At 37.5% G+C, this 20244-nt stretch overlaps 1 protein-coding gene across 1 annotated transcript in view; it reads left to right on the forward strand.

Moving 5' to 3' along the window:
* The window catches only part of KIF27 (kinesin family member 27), a 59071-nt gene extending 40363 nt beyond the window's left edge, over window positions 1–18708 (forward strand). The window contains exons 11-15 of the mRNA XM_081804050.1: window positions 2098–2313; window positions 7282–7488; window positions 8900–9098; window positions 11785–11949; window positions 15880–18708. Of these exons, the coding sequence (XP_081660176.1) occupies window positions 2098–2313; window positions 7282–7488; window positions 8900–9098; window positions 11785–11949; window positions 15880–16364 (1272 nt within the window). The 3' untranslated portion in view covers window positions 16365–18708. The remainder of the gene's footprint in view (window positions 1–2097; window positions 2314–7281; window positions 7489–8899; window positions 9099–11784; window positions 11950–15879) is intronic.
* Window positions 18709–20244: the final 1536 nt, after the last annotated feature.

The raw sequence follows: 20244 nt of genomic DNA on the forward strand, positions 1-20244 counted from the left end.
AAAAACAAACTGAGGGTTCTAGAGGGGAGGGGGGTGGGAGGATGGGTTAGCCTGGTGGTGGGTATTGAGGAGGGCACATTTTGCATGGAGCACTGGGTGTTATGCACAATGAATCATGGAACATTTCATCTAAAACTAATGATGTAATGTATGGAGGTTAACATAAGAATATAAATAAATAAATAAATAAATAAATAAATAAATAAATAAATAAATAAATATCCTGGGGGGGGGGGAAGACTTCTCTTTTGAGCCTAATTCTGAATAAATAGGAAAGCAGAATAAGGACATTTTCAGGTGAAAAAATGGTTTCTGACCTAGTCTGTCTCAGAAAAGTACTAGAGGATGTGCTCCACAAACATGAGGGCATCAGCTATGAAGAAAGAAGACTCAGGGTCCTGAAAGTGTGATCCAACATGGAAGTTCCCAGGATAACACCAAAAGGAGGTCCCAGAACAACTAGTTTGGAGCAGGAGGATGGAGGCTTCAGGCAAAATGTTTCCAGAAAAGAATGAAACAAAAAGACTCCCTGAACTCTGAGAAACAAACTGAGGGTTCTAGAGGAGAGGGGGGTGGGGGATGGGTTAGCCTGGTGATGGGTATTAAAGAGGGCACGTTCTGCATGGAGCACTGGGTGTTATACGCAAACAATGAATCATGGAACACTACATCAAAAACTAATAATGTAATGTATGGTGATTAACATAACATAATAAAAAAAATAAAGACCCCCTGATTTAAGTTTGGTCAAGTGAAAAAAACAGTATTGAGAGGAATTGTATAGTTCTATGGGGGAAGAATTAGTAGATGGTACCAAAAGTTATATCCTATGGAAAAGGGTCATTTTATACTAGATAGTTCAGCTGTGAATAATATTCACAAAGCCATGCAAACTGAGTATTGATTGATTGATTGATTTTTAAAGATTTTATTCATTTATTTGAGAGAGTGAGTGAGCGAGATAGAGCACAAGCCAGGGGAGGGGCAGAGTGAGAGAGAGAAGCAGGCTCCCTGCCAATGCAGGGATCCATCCCAGGAACTGAGATCGTGACCTGAGCCGAAGGCAGACACTTAGCCTACTGAACCACCCAGGCGCCCCAACAGAGTATTGATTTAACATAAAATTGCAATATACCTTATATTGGGAGACTAGAGGAAGGGAAGTAGAGGAGGCATAATGGTGCCAAGTCTTTGTCTTCCATAATAGTCAGTCCGTAGGTAATATCTGAAATTGGTCATGTTATTTAGAAACATGGACATTAACACCAGGAGAAATGGCTAGAAACGTTGAAGATGATTGTTTCTGGGGAGTGGGACTCAGGTCAAAGGGTGAGGTAGGGGGCTGCTTTAAAAATATATATATATACATATAATTAACTTAGATGCAAAACTATTTTAAAAATTCTCTTAGGTTAGACCATAATGAGGATCTCCATTACTTTAAGTGGCCATATTTTCTGACCAGAATGAAATAAGAGTAGAAACAAATTATATATTTAAACAGCAACAAACCAAATCTCAATCTTTAGGGGAATTATAATATAGTTAGTTACAAGCCATATAACCATGTACCAGGCCAAGGAAGGAAAGTTTAATTTAGGAAATAATAAAAAAGAAAAATACCACCTCTCAAAACCAATATTCTTTAGTCTGGTGTGGCCAAGCAATACTTGGCAATAAATTCAACATTCAAATCTCCATTTTTTTTTTTTTTTTTTTGTGAGAGAGTATGAGTCGGGTGGGGGAGGGAGAGGAGAAGGAGAGAGAGAATCTTAAGCAGGCTTCACGCCCAGCACAGAGCCTGACACAGGGCTTGATCTCACCACCCTGAGATCATGACCTGAGCCGAAATCAAGAGTCAGACACTTAACCGACTATGCCACCCAGGTGCCCCTTGAATCTCCATTTTTTAAAAAAAGACATTCAACTTAAGATTTTAGAAAATGAACCCCACCCCCAACAAAAACCCCACGAGAAAACAACAATGTGGAAGCTAAAAATATATTCAGTTAGTAATTTTCTCTATTTTTCTAATGTATATGCCGTCTGGATTTCAAGTAACTGTTTTGGGGGTGTTTGGTTGATTGTGTCTTTTAGGTCTTAAACACAGATAGTTTGAAAATATCAACTCGTCTGAACTTGTTGGACCAAGAGTTGTCTGAAAAGAATGTAGAGCTTCAACGCAGCACAGCTGAGGAGCAAGTAAAGATTTCAGAACGAGTTCAAGCCCTCCAGAAAGAAAAGGATCAGCTACAGAGACGAAGGAACAGTGTGGATGAGAAACTTAAAAATGGTAGTGTGTTATCACCTGAAGTAAGTCAGTATTCCTTAGAACTGGAAGTGCTCTACGATGGGTCACTTGAATGATTTCCTCTGTCTTTGTTAACTTACACATAAAAATGAGAAATCTGGTAAGCTTTGTTTCCTTGAGGCTTTGTCCGATGTATTGAGTTTACCTGGCTCCTATTAGGTGCCATAAGCCATGCTTGACTCTAAACTGTGATATCCTCACACACGGGTCCATGAACGTGGCCCCTTGCTGGCATTGCCAGGGATTGGGAAACTAACACTTCCCTTGAATAGGGCCTTTCTCAGCTGGGGTTTCTCACCTGACATCACAGAATACAGAAGATGATTTGAAGGGACTCTTCCTCAGTTCTTTCAAAGAGAGCACCTACCTTCTCTCTGCTTCTTTCTCGAACAATTCTAGGTAATCTATCACATACTATGGATGGCTAGGGCATTCACGGTTAGTTCTTTCAGAAAATCCCAGCCTTTGAGAGCATGTTCCAGCCAAGTAGATGCATGGAATTCAAATCCCAATAAAAATACCTTTGATAATTTATCAGTTACTGATAAATTATTGAACACTACATCTGAAACTAATGATGTACTATAAGTTGGCTAATTGAATTTAAATTGAAAAAAAGAAAAAATATAAAAACAATATAAAAATAAAAAAAATACCTCAGGGTTTGAGTCCTCATTTATGAGGAGCATATGACTCCTCTTACCTTTCTTTTTTTTTTTTTTTAAATTTTATTTATTTATTTGAGTGAGAGAGAATGAGAGATAGCACGAGAGGGAAGAGGGTCAGAGGGAGAAGCAGACTCCCCACTGAGCAGGGAGCCCGATGCGGGACTCAATCCAGGGACTCCAGGATCATGACCTGAGCCGAAGGCAGTAGCTCAACCGACTGAGCCACCCAGGCGCCCTTACCTTTCTTTTTTAAAACTATGTAAAAGATAGTACATTTATCATTGTCAAATTCCCCCAGACTTTTCTTTTTTCAAAATTTTACATCAGTTGGCAATCCCGTCCCTTACTTTATCAGACAAGTATGAATTTTTGAGCCTGAATTTTCTCTGCAAACATTTATTGTGGATGTCCTGTCATGACCAAAGCAAGAGAAAACTGCTAAGAGAAAGTGAGTAGTTAGGAATCATGCACCTTGCTGAATCTTGTATAGTTTTAGAATGGAGCAAGTGGGAGAGAAAGTTAAGGGGGCTGGTTAAGAAAGAACAGGAGCAAGGATTTCATAAAATTAGATCGTTGTTCACTGTGTGGATGAAAGGAACTGAAGACTGACTGGATTGGGGGCTCTGTGGCATTATAAGTCTCACTGCCCCATTTCATAGCCTGAGTGCTGTGCAGAGGATCACAGAATCAGACTGTCCTCCCGAGGGTGTTAAATTAGAGCCTGGCCTTGTAGATTTGAGGGTATGAGAGCCTAAAATACCGCAAAATAGAGGAGTATTTAAGGAATTCTTGCCTGCCCAGGACTGTCACTAGGCCCTATGGAAGAAACAAAAAAAAATAAAAAGCATTATGCTTCTTTTGAGAAATTCATACTCTACCAGGGGAAAAGAGACAGATACAAGAAAACTCTAAACCCTGAAGAACATTTAAAAAAACAAGTTATAATAATATACTAAAACTATACTTGTTACATTATTTATAAAAAACAATGCAGTGGTCATTTGGGGGGGAAGATTCATCAAGGCAGCTTTGGTGGATTGGAATCTCAAGCTGAATTATGAAAACCATGATATTGGTAGATATAAGAAAGAAGGCCTTTGTAGCTAGAACACCATTATATAAGGCATGAAGAAGTGAATGAGCAAATGATGTTTGCAGAAGGGTAGAGGGCCCGTTATCATCAAGAAACATTGACTTTTCTGTTTCCTGTGGAATTCTGTAACTACAAATCATGATGTAGTTTGTGGTGAAAACCATGCGAAATACCTGTTTAGCAGCCAGGCTGGATTGGTTTGAGGAATGAGGGAGCCTCCTACCACTGGTGGGGTTCCATTAGCCATGTGAGTTTCTTGCAGCCTTCTTCCACAAGATTGGTTCTTCTTAGTTCACTCTGCAGTGGGCTCTGCTCTCTCCACTGTCTTAAAGCCAAGATTACTCTTACCAGATAGATCTGCCAATAGCAGATGATCAGCAACATGAGATTCTGATGTGACACAAGACATCAGTAACATCTAGGTGGAATAGTCTGCTGCTTCGATCTCTTTAAACTAGTTTAGGATTATTTTCTCTTTCTACAATAAATTAAAATCAGTTTCATAATCATACTACTTAATGGGAAGTGACTGATTTTTAGATCACTATACTAGTACAGGATTACCCAACAATATAGACAAATACTTCCTTTTTTTTTGGAAAACTCCATAAACAAATTTAAAAAAAATACTCCCGACTCCATTTTTCTAATAATGCAGAGCAGTTGCTCAGTAAGTGGGATATAGGAAGAAAATATGAGACTATTATATCTATGTTTATTTCATCTTTTACACTTTCGATTTCATGTTTTATCGTTAAAACATGCATATAATTTATGGAGAAATATGCATATATGCAGTGCTTACTTAAAATTTTTTGCTTTGTTTGCTTGTTTGTTTTACTGATAGGGATGTATGACCTAAACTGCTTTAGGTCCTTGTTGCTCACAGTGTGAGGTCTCTGGATCAATAGAACTATCACCTGGGAGCCTGTTAGAAATGCAGAGCCTCAGGCCCCCCACCCAGACCTGCTGAATGAGAAATCTGCCTCTTTTTTTTTTAATTGGATAGTCTAGCACCTCAGTTTTTCTTTTCTTTCTTCTTCTTTTTTTTTTTTTTTTAAAGATTTTATTTATTTATTTGACAGAGATAGAGATAGCGAGAGCAGGAACACAAGCAGCGGGAGAGGGAGAGGGAGAAGCAGGCTTCCCGCCAAGCAAGGAGCCTGATGTAGGACTCGATCCCAGGACCCTGGGATCATGACTGAGCCGAAGGCAGACGCTTAATGACTGAGCCACCCAGGCGCCCGAGAAATCTGCATTTTAACAAGACCCCTGGTGCATGTGTGAAAAGCAGTGCTCTCTGATAAAGCATAGTCAACTCGATAATCTGTTGTTTGCCATGTGGCAAATTTTTCATGCTGGACCAGTTTCTCATTGCCATTCATCTTCTCGCAGCTGTTGCTTGATTAGAGGGCGTCAGGATTATTTGCACGCTGCAGCCTCACTGGAGTGGGCCATCCTCAGGGTTCTGGAGTCATACTGCCTTATACTATCGCAGTACTTCCCTAACTTCGGTCCAAAACTATAGAAACTAAATTTCTGCCAAATTGTTCTCACACATATATAAAGGCAAACTCCTTCCACATTTGTTTTTGGTAAAATATCATAGTATGCATTATTCAGAAGTCAAATATGTTCTTTGGATAATCCACTTTTATTTTCTGGTCCCTCTTATCCATTCACTGATGTACCTTTTGTTTGTTTTTCTTTTTTTTTTAAAGATTTTATTTATTTATTTGACAGAAAGAGAGAGACAGCAAGAGAGGGAACACAAGCAGGGGGAGTGGGAGAGGGAGAAGCAGGCTTCCCACTGAGCAGGGAGCCCAATGCGGGGCTCGATCCCAGGACCCTGGAACCATGACCTGAGCCGAAGGCAGTTGCCCAACCAACTGAGCCACCCAGGCACCCCAGTTTGTTTTTCTTAAAAAGGTGATTATTTTCTTCCAGATGGAGTGATGATCAAATCATCAAATTTTTGATGGTTAGTGATTGCACTAACAAAATGGCTGTTAAATATTTTTTTTTCAAAATGGCTCTTTCAGGAGATTTTTATATAAAGTAGCTTTTAAAAATAAGTATTATTCAACCTCCCACTAGAATAGGTTATTACATACCTTTTCCCTGAATTCCAAAACAGGAGTTCTGGAAGTCACTTTAACTATTCTTTAGGTAGATCAGATATATTAACATAATTTTCCTTTGAAATGCTGGGGGAAGGAGTGGAGAGAAGTATTTGGGTCATCTAATCAGACATATGAAAATATTTTTTTCTCCTTTTCCCTCATTAACCCATTCAGCAGATACTTACTGAGTTTAAACTATGTGATATGTACTGTACTAGGCAATAAGGACATGAGTATGGACAGGATGGTCTGCCTTCAAGGAACCTAAAGTTGTGGTAACCACCACCACACATACAGGTATACAGAAATGTCTATCAAAGTCTCACCAGGTTGAAATAATTTCTTACGAGAAATTTGGACACTCTCAAGATGTTTGGATAGTTCAAAGAACTGCTAGGTTTTCTGACAGGGATTCATCAAGTTTTTTTTTTTTTTTTTCTCCCTACAAAGAAAATCTCCTCTAGCTTATGAAAAAAATGTTAGATCGTCGACATTTTTAATGCCTTTGTTTGCTCTTTAATGATATCTCATAGGAATTTTATGAAATGCTTCATGTCCTAAATCTTCCCTACTTTTTTTTATGCCATACTCTTTTTTCCCTAGAGACCCTCTTCTGATGACTAGTTCTTAATAATTTATTCTAAATCTATTTCTTCTTTCCCTCCCGGCAGTATATTGTTTCAATAGATCCCTGAAGGGACACCAGGGAGTCTCCAGATCTCTCTAACACATAATGTGAATTTCAGGAGCTGTGGAGGGAGATACATGGCTATAGTGCTGGTCCTGGAGGCGAGGCTTTGTTCAAGTGTATTCCTTGGTTATCAGCATTTGCTGTATGACCTTGGGACGTTTCGTACATGAGGTTTAGTGCGAGGATTCAGTGAGTGTATGTTTTATATATGTGTGTATACACATGTGGTACTGTGTAGCATTGCAAGCACTCAGTAAACATCATTTTCTTAAAATTTAGTAGACGAATGGTAACGTCCATTAGACTTAGATAGCATAGTGAGATCCTAGTGTATGACAAAGTCCAAGTAATATTATTTCATTTGAAATGAATGATTTCTATTATATTATATCTAGGAAGAACATGTTCTTTTCCAACTTGAAGAAGGGATTGAAGCTTTGGAAGCTGCAATTGAATACAAGAATGAAAGTATCCAGAGTCGCCAGAACTCGCTCAGAGCTTCACTCCAAAACCTCTCTCATAGTGAAGCAAATGTCTTGGAAAAACTCATTTGCCTGAGTCCTGTTGAGATTAGAGCTATTCTTTTCAGATATTTCAATAAGGTTTGTTTCGGAGGGACAGAGGATTTTCTTATACAGGGGGGCCAAGATGCTTATACATGTCACGTTTCAGAAATTGAAAAGCCTAAAACTTTGATGTTGTAACTACAGATTTAAGCATGATTTCTCCTTACACTACTGAATATGGTCATCTGAAAGCTGTGTGCTTATCCAAGTATGTATGCCTCCCTTTGGGAGGTTCTTAAAGTTGGAAGGACCTTTTGAAAGAAGGGCTTTTTGAAATAGTTTTAAAAACCCAAGGATTCAAGTTATATTCCTCAATCACTGTTTCTTGGATACTTTCAAGATTTGGTTGTTGCTGCTCAGCATTCATGAAAAATCAAGGGCCTTCCAGGTTCGGGCTCCCTTTCCTTCATTGCTATAAGGTCGGGGTACCAGTTCTTTATCATCATACCTAGGAATTTAAATGAAGATGAACTGGTGCCTCAGTGACAAAGATAACAATAAATTTTAGCATAAGCGTGAAAAATGTCTTCTCTTAAGGTATATATTATGAAGTGGTAAGCAAGGAATAACTCTTCTCTCTGAAAGATATCTTCAGTTTAAGGGACTATCAGACAATTAATGAAAAATCAAACACTGGAGTTTTAAAATAAAGTCCCAGTTCTGTTAGACAAGTGAAATATACATGAAAAACTTAATGGAAATGTTGTACACAGCCTTCCTCTTGGGTAATGAATGTGGTAGTAAGCTACTATTATTGATAAGAGTGCATCCTATCACTGCATGTATGGATGGCAGGAAAATGGTGTGGTGCTGTCGGAAGCTTTGATAGAATTCTTTTCTGGTGTTCTTAGAGAAAGGGTTCTTAACCTAAACCACGCAGGCCAAGGTCAGTGGATTTTCTGGCCCTGGGTACCCTTTGTAGAAACAAGTATTTTTCTAGAGAGAAGGGCATTACATTAGCAAGTTGTGTGACACATACCTGGAAATATATTCACTTCATAGCAGTGCCGAGAAGAACCCATTGGACTAAATGCACAGTCTGAGACTGAACTCTGTATAGTTTTAAAAAGTCTGTTATTTATAACATCCATTTTGGAGTTAAAACTGGGAGGTATCTAGATGTTACAAGAGTCTGTAGGTTCCCATTCTCTTCTTAGACTAGAGAAATGGAGTTAGAGGATTGTAAATTAAATTGCAGCGACCAGGTCTAAGAGCTGATGGAGGGGTGATAGTTAGAGCCACATTATATTTAAAGTGAAGTTGTTACCAATTCAGAATCCCAACAAACTCAAAAGGCTGTTAGGTTATTTTGTTGGGTATGTTAGAAAGCATTTGCTTAGTTATACCATGGTGACTAAGGAAGTTGTTCCTGTAGCCTAAGAGAAGTAGGTTATTATATTAGGCTATCTTAAGACACACTTAAAATGTCAAAAAATGTCTTTGCTAGGTGGTCAATTTGCGAGAAACCGAACGGAAGCTACAGTTACAGAATGAAGAAATTAAAATGAAGGTTCTGGAACAGGATAATATGGTTCGTGAATTGGAGTCTGCACTGGAGCATCTGAAATTGCAGTGCGACCGGAGACTGACCCTTCAGCAAAAGGAACATGAGCAAAAAATGCAGCTGCTGTTACATCATTTTCAAGGTACCTGCCCCTTCTGGTCAGCTGTAGAAAGGTGATGTGTCGGAGGGGCTGGGAGAGGAACACAGGACAGAATCTGATCACAGAAAAGCCCAGCATGAATAAATAGTTCCTACTTATATTTGTTTTTGTGCTTTACGTGTCTGGGTTGCCGCACGTGGGGATAGCTGACTGTGATGTAGGGCTCTTGGTGCTTGAAATGCCAGCCCTCTGCCTGTCCCCAGTGCCACACGTAAGAACTCCCACCCGTTGGTTGTTGGTCTATTTTTTATGTACAAATGCGGGATTTCTGGCTTCCTGGTGTACAGTTGAAAAGTGTCTCTCTCTCAAGGATGGAGTACTTTGATATTTAAATTACTTTCCCTTCACATAAGTAAAGTGATAGGCCCTGTCAGATTTCTAGTTATATTTCTTGTTATAATTTTCAGTTGATTGTAAATTTTATGCATTAAGGTTATATCTTAGGTCAAAATTAGTCTACCACCGATGGACACATACTGTTATCAGTGCACAGTAGTTCAGCTGTCAACTCTGGTGTGGAAAGAGCTGTCAGAGCAGTTGGTTCTCATGTTACCTGGGCATTTGGCCAGTACACAAAGAGTTGCTATGGCAACAAAATCACTGCCTGGCAGTGCTGGTAATGCTTCAATCCAGGCTGCTTAGCTGCTTAGTCTTGATTCTTGTGAATCTATAGCTGGAGAAACAACCTGAGTAAGCAGAAAATCAGAAAATATATAAATTTGAGTGTTGAGGCAATTTGCCTCTAAGTTAATTCTATAACCAGTTGATTAACAACCAGTTGCCTGATGACAGGATTTCCTTGACAGGATCCTATACATCACTTCATTCAAACATGCTCTCCTTTCCTTATTTTTAGTTCTGCCTTATGTCTCTATAAAGTGATATTTTCATAGAATTTTTAATGTATTTTTCAAGTGATTGGCATTACACCACAAAAGCTCATGCTACAGCCAAATGAGAACATTTTAAAAATCATTTCTATACCTGGGATAAGTTTTTCATAACAAAGTTACAGCTAAAAATGATTATGAATTTTCTAATTTCAACTGAATATGTTGTATAAAATTCAGTTGACATATATGATATTCTTTATGGGGATTCTAATTTACTGTGTTATTAAAGTATTTATTTTTTAAAGATTTATTTATTTATTTTAGAGAGAGAGAGAGTATGGTGGGGAGGGGGAGAGGGAGAGAGAAAGAATCTCAAGAAGACTCCCCACTGAGCGTGGAGCCCAACATGGGGCTTGATCCCACAACCCTGAGATCATGACCTGAGCCAAAATCAAGAGCCCAATGCTTAACCGACTGAGCCACCCAGGCACCCCTTAAAGTATTTTTAAATACAAGACAATGGGTTAATTTAAAATATCCAGGAGTGCCTGGGTGGCTCAGTCAGTTAAGCGTCTGCCTTCGGCTCAGGTCATGATCCCAGGATCCTGGGATTGAGCCCAAAAGGGGCTCCCTGCTCAGTGGAGAGCCTGCTTCTGCCTCTCCCTCTGCCTGCTGCTCTGCCTACTTGTGTTCTCTCTCTCTCTCTGTCAAATAAATAAATAAAATCTTTAAAAATAAATAAATAAAATAAAATATCCAATATACTTAGATCAAATTTTTCAGGAAAAACAGCCAATTACAACAAAACAACATTAAAACCAGTAGGATCATGTTATACACAACTAATGAATCACTGAACACTACATCAGAAACTAAGGATGTACTATATGTTGGCTAATTGAATTTAAATAAATTAAAAAAATTAAAAAATTAAAAAACCCAGTAGGATCATTTTATAAATATACCAATAGGAAAGAGTAGGTCTGAAAGTATGTATTTTCAGAAGGTCAATAAACTAGGTTTTACTGGTTCTAAAACACCCAATAGGGACAGTTTTATACATTTATAAATATTAATTAGAAGCTTTAAGGTATATGGTAGCATAAGCTACAATTTATTGCTATTTCCCCTCTTTTTGTATGAGTGTTTTCTTTTGTAATTTAATCTCTGTTGCCTCTTTTGGCAGGTTTTTGGATTTGGGGTTTTTTGGCTGTAGATTTCTTGGGCCTATAAACCTGGGCCTATGACTTTCCATATATCCACAGTTCCTGATGTGAACTTTATTTTTTATTTTTTTAAAAGATTTTATTTATTTATTTGACAGAGAGAGAGCGCACATGAGCACAAAGAGGGGGGGAGCCGCAGAGGGAGAGGGAGAAGCAGACTCCCCACTGAGCAGGAAGCCTGACGTGGGGCTCGATCCCAGGACCCTGGGATCATGACCTGAGCTGAAGGCAGACGCTTAACAGACTGAGCCACCCAGGCGCCCCCTGATATGAACTTTAAATAAGATATTGATACAACTGATGGATACAGTTCCAAATGTGAATTTTTTATAGAAAACACCTTATTTCTGCTGTTCTAAGGATAAATCTAGTTAATGTTACTCAAAAAGTGCTTATGAATCATGAAGATGCGGTAGTTGATAGGGGGTTGAGCAGAGAAGGTGACTTAGGGCAGAAGAATCCAAACTGTAGCTGAAAGCAAATCCATTCAGGTAACAGATACATGTAACATACTTCTGACCCTTTAAACATAATCTGGAGACTGTGTTAGAACATAGTTTTTAGTCATTTAATTGAAACCGATCTTAAATGCAAATCTCTGTTTCATAGAGCAAGATGGCGAAGGCCTTATGGAAATGTTAAAAACATATGAAGATAAAATCCAGCAGCTGGAAAAAGATCTTTATTTCTATAAGAAAACCAGCAGAGATCTTAAGAAGAAACTTAAGGAATTGATAGGGGAAGCAGTTCGGCAGCAACTAGTACCATCTGGACGTAAGACCTTTAGTGTTACTTGTCATGCTAACAGTATTTGATGTATCTAGTATTGGGTGAAGTTGTGCCTGACTTAATAGTTTAGCCTTTCCCAATTGATTCGGTTATTTAGAATTAGATATTGGACTTGTATTTGTCTCTATAAACAAAAATAGTTGTCTGCCTGACCCTCACCCTAAAACGTGACATAACTAAAACTAGAAAGTGCCATGGTTAAAATATACCCTCTTTAAGTCTTCCAATTAGAGAAGAATCAATATTTCTAAAATAATATATTTTACATTTTTTCAAAGATTTTATTTATTTGAGAGAGAGAGAGAGCAAAGGAGAGAGAGAACACAAGCAGGGAGGAGGGGTAAAGGGAGAGGGAGAAGCAGGCTCCCTGCTGAGCAGGGAACCCAAAGCGGGGCTCGATCCTAGGACCCTGGGATCATGACATGAGCTGAAAGCACACGCTTACGTAACCGACTGAGCCACCCAGATGCCCTAATATATTTATATTTAAAGGCGCCTGCCTTTAGAGAAGGTATTCTTCTACTAAGTCAAGTATGGCTTATGCAAAGTTGACTTTACAACCTTTTAGGAGCACAGACCTATTCTGTACCTATAAAGAAGACCATTTAAAGATGGGTAGAACAAAATTGTAAAGAGACTAGTGAAAACTATATGTATGCATAATGAAAAGATACATGCTGAATATATAATGTAAGCAGAATTAACATAGCTTTGAAGTTTAAAACAGTAATATCTTAGAAAAGTGGTTCTAATGCTACCTTATACTTATGATATTTATAATTTATAGACATTTTCACAAGTAGTTCTATTTAACCCTCAAACTCAAGGTGGGTCAGTGTCTGCTAATGCCATTTTTAGAAAAGAGAATTGAAAGTTAGGTCAAGTAACTTACAAACACAACAGTAATTAGAACATGGTCTAAGGTCCTTCATCTTATGATTGCTGGTTTAATATTCTAGGATAAAATTTGTCTTAGGACAGAGATGTGACACAAACAGACAGATCCTGCCAGAGACACTAAATTTTCTGATTTTCTTTTTTTTTTTTTTTTAAAGATTTTATTTATTTATTTGAGAGAGAGAAAGCACATGAGAGGGGGGAGGGTCAGAGGGAGAAGCAGACTCCCCGCCGAGCAGGGAGCCCGATGCGGGACTTGATCCCGGGACTCCAGGATCATGGCCTGAGCCGAAGGCAGTCGCTTAACCAACTGAGCCACCCAGGTGCCCCAATTTTCTGATTTTCAATGTAGTAATGCAGAGGTGCTAATGTAATTAAAACATATACTTGAAATACTGCCCGCACTATATAGCTGAACCTTTCACTTGAAACACAACTTAGAAAAAATTAAAAAGTAAACAGTTGTTAAGTAGCAAACAGAACAATCAGCATAAGACCATTTTAGCTGTAAAAAAACCCCACTTTCAAACTTGAGACATCCGAAATTAGATATCTAGTGTTTAAATGGACCATGTTTATATTACGAGTTAACTAGACATCTTTTAAAATGCCAGTGTGGGATGGTGAGGTTTCATCCTCGTCCTGCATCTTCATCCTGCTCTTTAATGAGACAAATGCAAAAAACTGAAAAAGTTAAGTAATCTTGGAGTTATGTAAAATGAGGACACCTGTCTGACCAACTTACTTGGGAATCTAGTCTTGTTTGTTTTTAAGTAAACTCTACCACCAGCGTGGGCCTCGAACTCACAACCCTGAGATCAAGAGTTGCATGCTCTACCGACTAAGCCAGCCAGGTGCCCCCAGGAAATCTAGTCTTGATACTAATGTTGAAGATACTATTTCAGCTAACTTGCAATCCCACCTAGAAACATCTATAAAAAGTAATAAAAGTAAGAGTCATTGTAGAAAAATTTGAAAATATAGAAAAGAGCTGGAAAAAAATCACCCATGATTCTACCACAACTATTAACATTTAGCATAATTCTTTTCATTATTGTCCCCATGCTTTAAAAAATTACAGTTGGAATCATATTAGAGATATAGCTTGTACGATATATATACTATCTCAAAATGCTGTTCTAATATAATGACATTAAACAAGACTTCTTTGACTTATAAATATAGCAATTTACATATATCAAATTCTGAGTTCCCTAAAAAGTATTATACACTTCATAATCAGTGATCTTAAAACTTAACTGTCTTGGTATTCAGTTCGTTAGTTTTTGATAGTAGTCTTTTCATTGTCTGCGTATCACACTTATATTTACCTTGAGTATTTTTAGCATTTTCAAATGCAGAAAAATTAATCTTTGGACTAAAATATCTTGGTTACCTCTTAGCCATGCCTCTGTTACAGTGAATCTGTTTTCTAACAAATATATTAGGGTGTGAGGATAAAATATGTAAGGATAAAATCAGTTTATATGGACATGCAGCCGATGTACTTATTTAAATATTTAAAACTCTATCCTTGTATCAATTTAAATCACTATAAAACTCTGTGAGGATATTTGAGTCAGAAGAGTTGGGTAGGGATCCTAACTTCTTTTCCTCACTCTGTGACCTCAGGTGAACTAATCTTTCTCTGGTTTGTTCCCTAATGGAAAATTCTGGAAGAGGGAAACTTTCCACTGTGAAATATCCAAGTCGGGTAGGGAGTAAGCTTCTCCAGTGAGCCCATCTCTGCTCTTTCGCATATAATCTTTCAAAAATAAGATGCCTGGCTCCCTTCCCCAGACACTGGGACCTGAGCATCAATTCTTAAAAGCTTCCGGTGACTAATGTGCAGCAAAGTTTGGGAGCCACTGTCTATGGTCAACTTTGTGAATGTCTGCTAGTTCCATGTGAGAATCTGTGTCATTTGTTAGTTCTGCTGGTTTGTTTGTGAGAGTATGTTAAAAGTTAGAAAACCAGTTATGTTTTCAACCAGGGGTCACAAACTGAAATGCCCTCAGGAACCAGGGAGCCAGAGTGAGCGGAGGGAAGGTAGCAATTGTCTAAACAGGCAGGGCCAGCTCTGCTCCAGCTGCTGTGGCCAGGCAGAAATTGTCAGTTCTCATTTTTTTTCTAGAAAAAATGGAAATGTATATTTTTATATGAAACTTTCCAATTAAAAAATTGGGGGTCACGTGTTATTTCATAGGCTAAATAAAACGTGTCTGTAGGCCAGATTTGGCCAGGGATTGCCAGTGTGCAACTTCTGTTTTTTAAACTTGGTATTCATAGGACTAGAAGTGTACTAATCTAACTAATTACTAGTTAATCTAATTAACTAATGTATGTTAAAGTTGGCATTTTTCATCATATTAGGTCTCGGGCCTATATGGACTCCTCTCAAGTAAATTTTGATATTAGATAATTCTATGATTTGAAGACCTCAAGCTTTGATCTCTTCACTCCCTCCTTCACTCATTCCAGCATTCCAGCAGGGTATCCCCACTGAGGGGGTTGGCTGTCATCTCCATTTTGATGGTGGATCCCCAGAGTACCTTCAAGGAGCAGAACCCTGCTGTCATGCTGGGAGTTCTAACCAAGACTAGAGTTTCACATACACGACGCCACATCCCGAAAGATCGCCCAGACATAGAGCCAGTGTTCTCCGGTGCTGGCTTCACTCAGCCAAGGTGTGGACCATGGTTCACCAGTGGCAAGGCAGTGGGGGGCAGGTGTGGAAGGGCACCAGAGGCCCAAAGCACTCCTGCATTTCCAGGGAAAAACAAAATCACTGGATGACTGTTTTCTCAACTTTGTTCTTTGAATTAAAAGTTCTCAGTTATTCACATGCAAAATGCCTGTAAGTGAAACTTCTGTTTGTCTAAGTCACCTAACGAAGAAAAAAAGCTGAAAGACATCATTTATATTGAGTGATAATAATATAGTTATGTTAGGATATCATGATCAAAATACCTGTTTTTGAGGAAATCTCTAATTTTTTTCTTTTTGTATTATTTTTAGATCATGATGCTGGGGATAGAGTTCTGACCCCTGAAGAAGCAGGCATGGTTCCAGAAGAATTAAAATGGGCATCCAGAACTGAAAGTATGAAATTAAGTGGAAGAGAAAGAGAATTGGACAATTCAACAAGCAGTTTAAGAACACAACCAAATCCTCAGAAGCTCTGGGAAGATGGCCCAGAATTACCTTCGATCTGTAGCTCTTTAGCACCCACTAGTGGGCATTTGTTAAACAACGAGGATAAAGTAGAAATAGATGAAAATCATTTTACAAAATCTCACGGTCGACTATCACCCCAAATCCAGCCAGCGGGAAATGTGGGAAAGCTTCATGGTGTCACGTCTGTAAAGTTGTGTCGTAAAGAGTTACGTCAGATTTCTGCTTTGGAACTATCATTACGACGTTCCAGTCTTGGAGTTGGGGTTGGATCTATGACTGCTGATTCCATTGAAGTAGCTAGGAAACCAAGTGACTTAAAAACTTAGACCTTTAATAATAGAACTTTTAATTTGGTAGAGGTGTAAGATTCCTTTGTCTAACCTGTTAGAAATGAAAGTTTATGCTCACTAGCTCTTCCTTCAGGATGAAGAAGGGGAGGAAGGAATCATTTTGTATACTGTAGATGTGTATATCTTCTACGGTATATTTGGGGAGTTTTAATTGTTTGCAGATATTTCCATAATAACCAAATGAACATGTATTCTAATACTGTCAAGTAATAGAACATTTAAATATTTCCACTTACAAATTTGCTTAAAATCCAGGCATTTTATAAAGAAGAAAACAAAGAGTGGAATAGTAATATTGCTATATAATGTAGAAGTATGTTATAATACATTAATTACACCTTATAAGTTTATAATACTGTTATCAAATATATTTGTTATTTTGAAGAGGTCCAGTTAAATATTGCTTGTATGAGAGGGGGAGTTACCTGCTGCATATCTTTTGGTACAGCTGAAAATCTGTGCCAAAATGCAGTCTGTGGGTTTAGGGCAACTAACTAGATTTATGGGTTGAAGTTAATTTATGGTCCTCAGAGTCCACAGAGCTTGAGTGATCAGTCTTGACTTTTTAAACACGGTTCTCTGCTCTTTTTCTGGGATTGCTTTTAGAATGTCATGTTGTTGGTTTGCTAATATTATGGAATATAAGTTTTCATCTCACCCCTACCCTGTCTATTCAATGTGTCTCTCCCTAGGCTACTGGACTAGGGGAAAAGGATGCGGTTCCATGCCACAGGGAAACAGAATAATGGTAACGCATTCTAGCGTTTCAAGGAAGAGAGATCTGGTCACATGGAGTACGCCTGTAAAGCTTGAAGCCTGGCCAGAGGTTCTTTAGCTAACAATCTGATGGGCCTAATCGGACATTTTTCTCTAAAGCCTGCTTACTTGGGTCTTGCACACAGGCAGGCCAGACTGCATTGGGGCTGTAAATATGTAAATGAAATTTTTCTTCAAGATTTTTTCAGTCTAAATCTTATTATATAATATAAACTTCAGTTTGGAATTAAGAACTGAAACACTGATCTGCCCAACAAATAGTTTGTACTTTTTCATCATACTTTTTAATCATAGAAAACATCCCCTTATAAGGACCAGAGGTATTCTGTTACTTTTTGTTACTTGTGTTGTTATTTTTGTCACTTTTCCAAATTTTCACTTGTAAAATAAAGTTGTTTCTTAAACTAACTACTGTTTGGGTGGGGCAGTAGTAAAGCTGCCCTGACTTATGGATGCTACTCAGTTCTTGCAGACTCCAGGTTTTCTTAGGTGATGCTGCTACTAATATTTTTCTTTTGTTCTTGTCCTTTGTTGTTATTGACCCTGCCCATCTTACCTAAGACCCCAACTGCCACTCTGTGCTCAAATATTTCTGGTTTCCTTTTTCTGGTTTCTAGTGCCTAGGGAGTAGGGTTCCTTGGTTCCCATTGCTAAAAACCAGTTCCTAGAGGGGAAGAAAACCAAACCAAAACAAACTTCTAAATCAGTCAATAGTTTCTGTATCTCTTAAGCATGGTACTGAAATTTATTTAAATTGTGGGTTAAATAGACTGCCATGGACTTAGCTGGGAATTGAACCACAGTGTAAAGCATTGGCCCAATGAGAAACTGCTTTAGACAAGGAATTTACAAACTAATTCAGAAAATGTGTTTTTAGCAGAGACTATTTCAGGTCAGATTCTGGTTTTAAGCTAGTTTCTTCTTTTTGCCTCTAGTTTGTATGATACATACTTAGTATATATCATATGTAATATGCGTGTGTATATACTATATATAGATAATGGCAAAGGCCAGTATCTTAACAAAGCACAACAATGATATATTTATTAATGAATACATATTTATTAATGAAGGTCCTAATTATAAATTCCTTATAAAATTAAGTAATAATTTAGAAAGAGAATATATTGTAACCCTGGATTCTTAGTTTGCCTAAGAAATTGACACATACTTGTTTTACCTGTGGAAATAGAAATAAATTTTCTAAAAGCCAAAGCACTACTCACAAAGCAAGAAAATTTATGTCAAATCAACAGTGATTAGATTTGATAATGCAAATGTGAACTGACTGCTAAATAAGAAAGGTACAATTTTTTTCTTCCTTTGGGTTAAACATATATCCATAGGCTATGATAGATTTCATGTACATACAGAAACACACACATATAAATAATGTCCTGAATAATAAATACATTCTGGAAGTGAATCTCTTATCATTCTAGTTTAGTGCCCTCACAAAGGAAAGAAAAATTAAGGCACCTCCCTCAAGGCAAGTAAAATTATTTTTTTTACATATACTAGTAATAAATTTTCCTCTGTTTCATGTGCTTTTCTTAGTCTAATCATTTTGTCACCGTGTTTGCCTTTTTGTATGCACATAAAATATGTCTGTGGGTTTTTTTTTTGTTCATTATGGGTTTTTTCCCCCACTTATAACGGAGCATTTGGAAGGAAACATATTTGCCTCTGTGAAGTACTGGTTCCTTCCCTAACTTCAGAGTGTTAAAGATAACAGGGTTGGAGAATTATATAAATATGGGAACTATGGGTGGCAAGAATATCAGTGAAGGTGATTTTGTGCTTTAATGTTTGTTTTCTTCTGCTAATGGGTTTTTTCAGGTCAATGGTGTGATAAGTGCTCATTTAAGAATAAGTGTCTTATATGAAAGAAGTTAATAGAAGTCTTATACGAAGTCTTAGAGTGAATTGCTAGGGAGTCAGATCCTTTTTGGGAGTTTGATTCTATAGTCAACATAAATTCTCATGTACCAAATGCAAGAATGACATGTTTTGCTCTTTCAGTTATTTCCTTAGGCACATATCTGTGACTATTTAAAACACTGGAGTATCTTTCAGTATCTGAAAGTTCAGTGTCCACTTGTCCACCATTCTTCTCTCAACTTCGCTGGAATATTACGAAATATTAATTATGTATATTTTACATTTAAATTTATAACAGGCCTCAGGTTGCCTACATTCTTCTATGTTTATATTTTCGACAATTGGAAATGAAGGTGGGAATGAGATCCTTCCACAGTAACCATCTCAAATGCATTGGATTTGTAATATTTTTGAGCTTGTATGGACAGTAGTGTTTTCAAAGTAGTAGAAACATCTGCCCAAGGGGGAGGAATATTTGGTCACTGTCATTGTTTACCTTGATGCTGACAATAAAAAGCAAACTGACTTTTGATAAGTTTTGATGTTTTAAATCCTCTACAAACAATGCACCCCTTCATCACCTGCACTAGGAGTGACTGCTTCCTTGCTGTTGGGATGCAGGGCATACATGGCACCAAATACGAGAATGGCAGTTGATTTTTATAATGACTCCAACAATACCCCAACATGGAAGTAATTAGAACAAGAGAAATTATGAAAAGAAAGCTCAGAAAAACTTGATGTTATAATATTGACTTTTGGTATTTTCCATAGTTCTTTTTCCTTTAAATATTTTTTCCCTAGGAATTTCCAAAATGAATCAAGAGGACAGCCAGTATGTGAAATGCTAGCAGTATAATATGATTGAACCTAAATGTATAACTCTTAGGTTCTATGAGTAAATTATTACACACACTTCTACTGAATTATCTCTACATTACTTTAAAAGAAAAATACAACAATCTCATAGACTGTTATGAGCAAGATCCTTATAGACCAAAGAACGAGATCATTCATGCAGAAGAGTAGAAAACTATTTAAACATTTTTAAAAAATTCATATTTATGATTGTTGGAAATTTAAAACTCCATTTTTTAGTTAATACTTGTGTAATTAAAGTAGCACAAAAGAAATGTATTTTAAAAACAATGTTTGTATACTGTATTAATGTGTTTTCAAGTTTTTTTTTTTTTTTTTT

The sequence above is a fragment of the Leptonychotes weddellii genome, chromosome 14 (assembly GCF_054177405.1).
Source record: "Leptonychotes weddellii isolate Sample4059 chromosome 14, ASM5417740v2, whole genome shotgun sequence".
Lineage (NCBI taxonomy): Eukaryota > Metazoa > Chordata > Mammalia > Carnivora > Phocidae > Leptonychotes > Leptonychotes weddellii.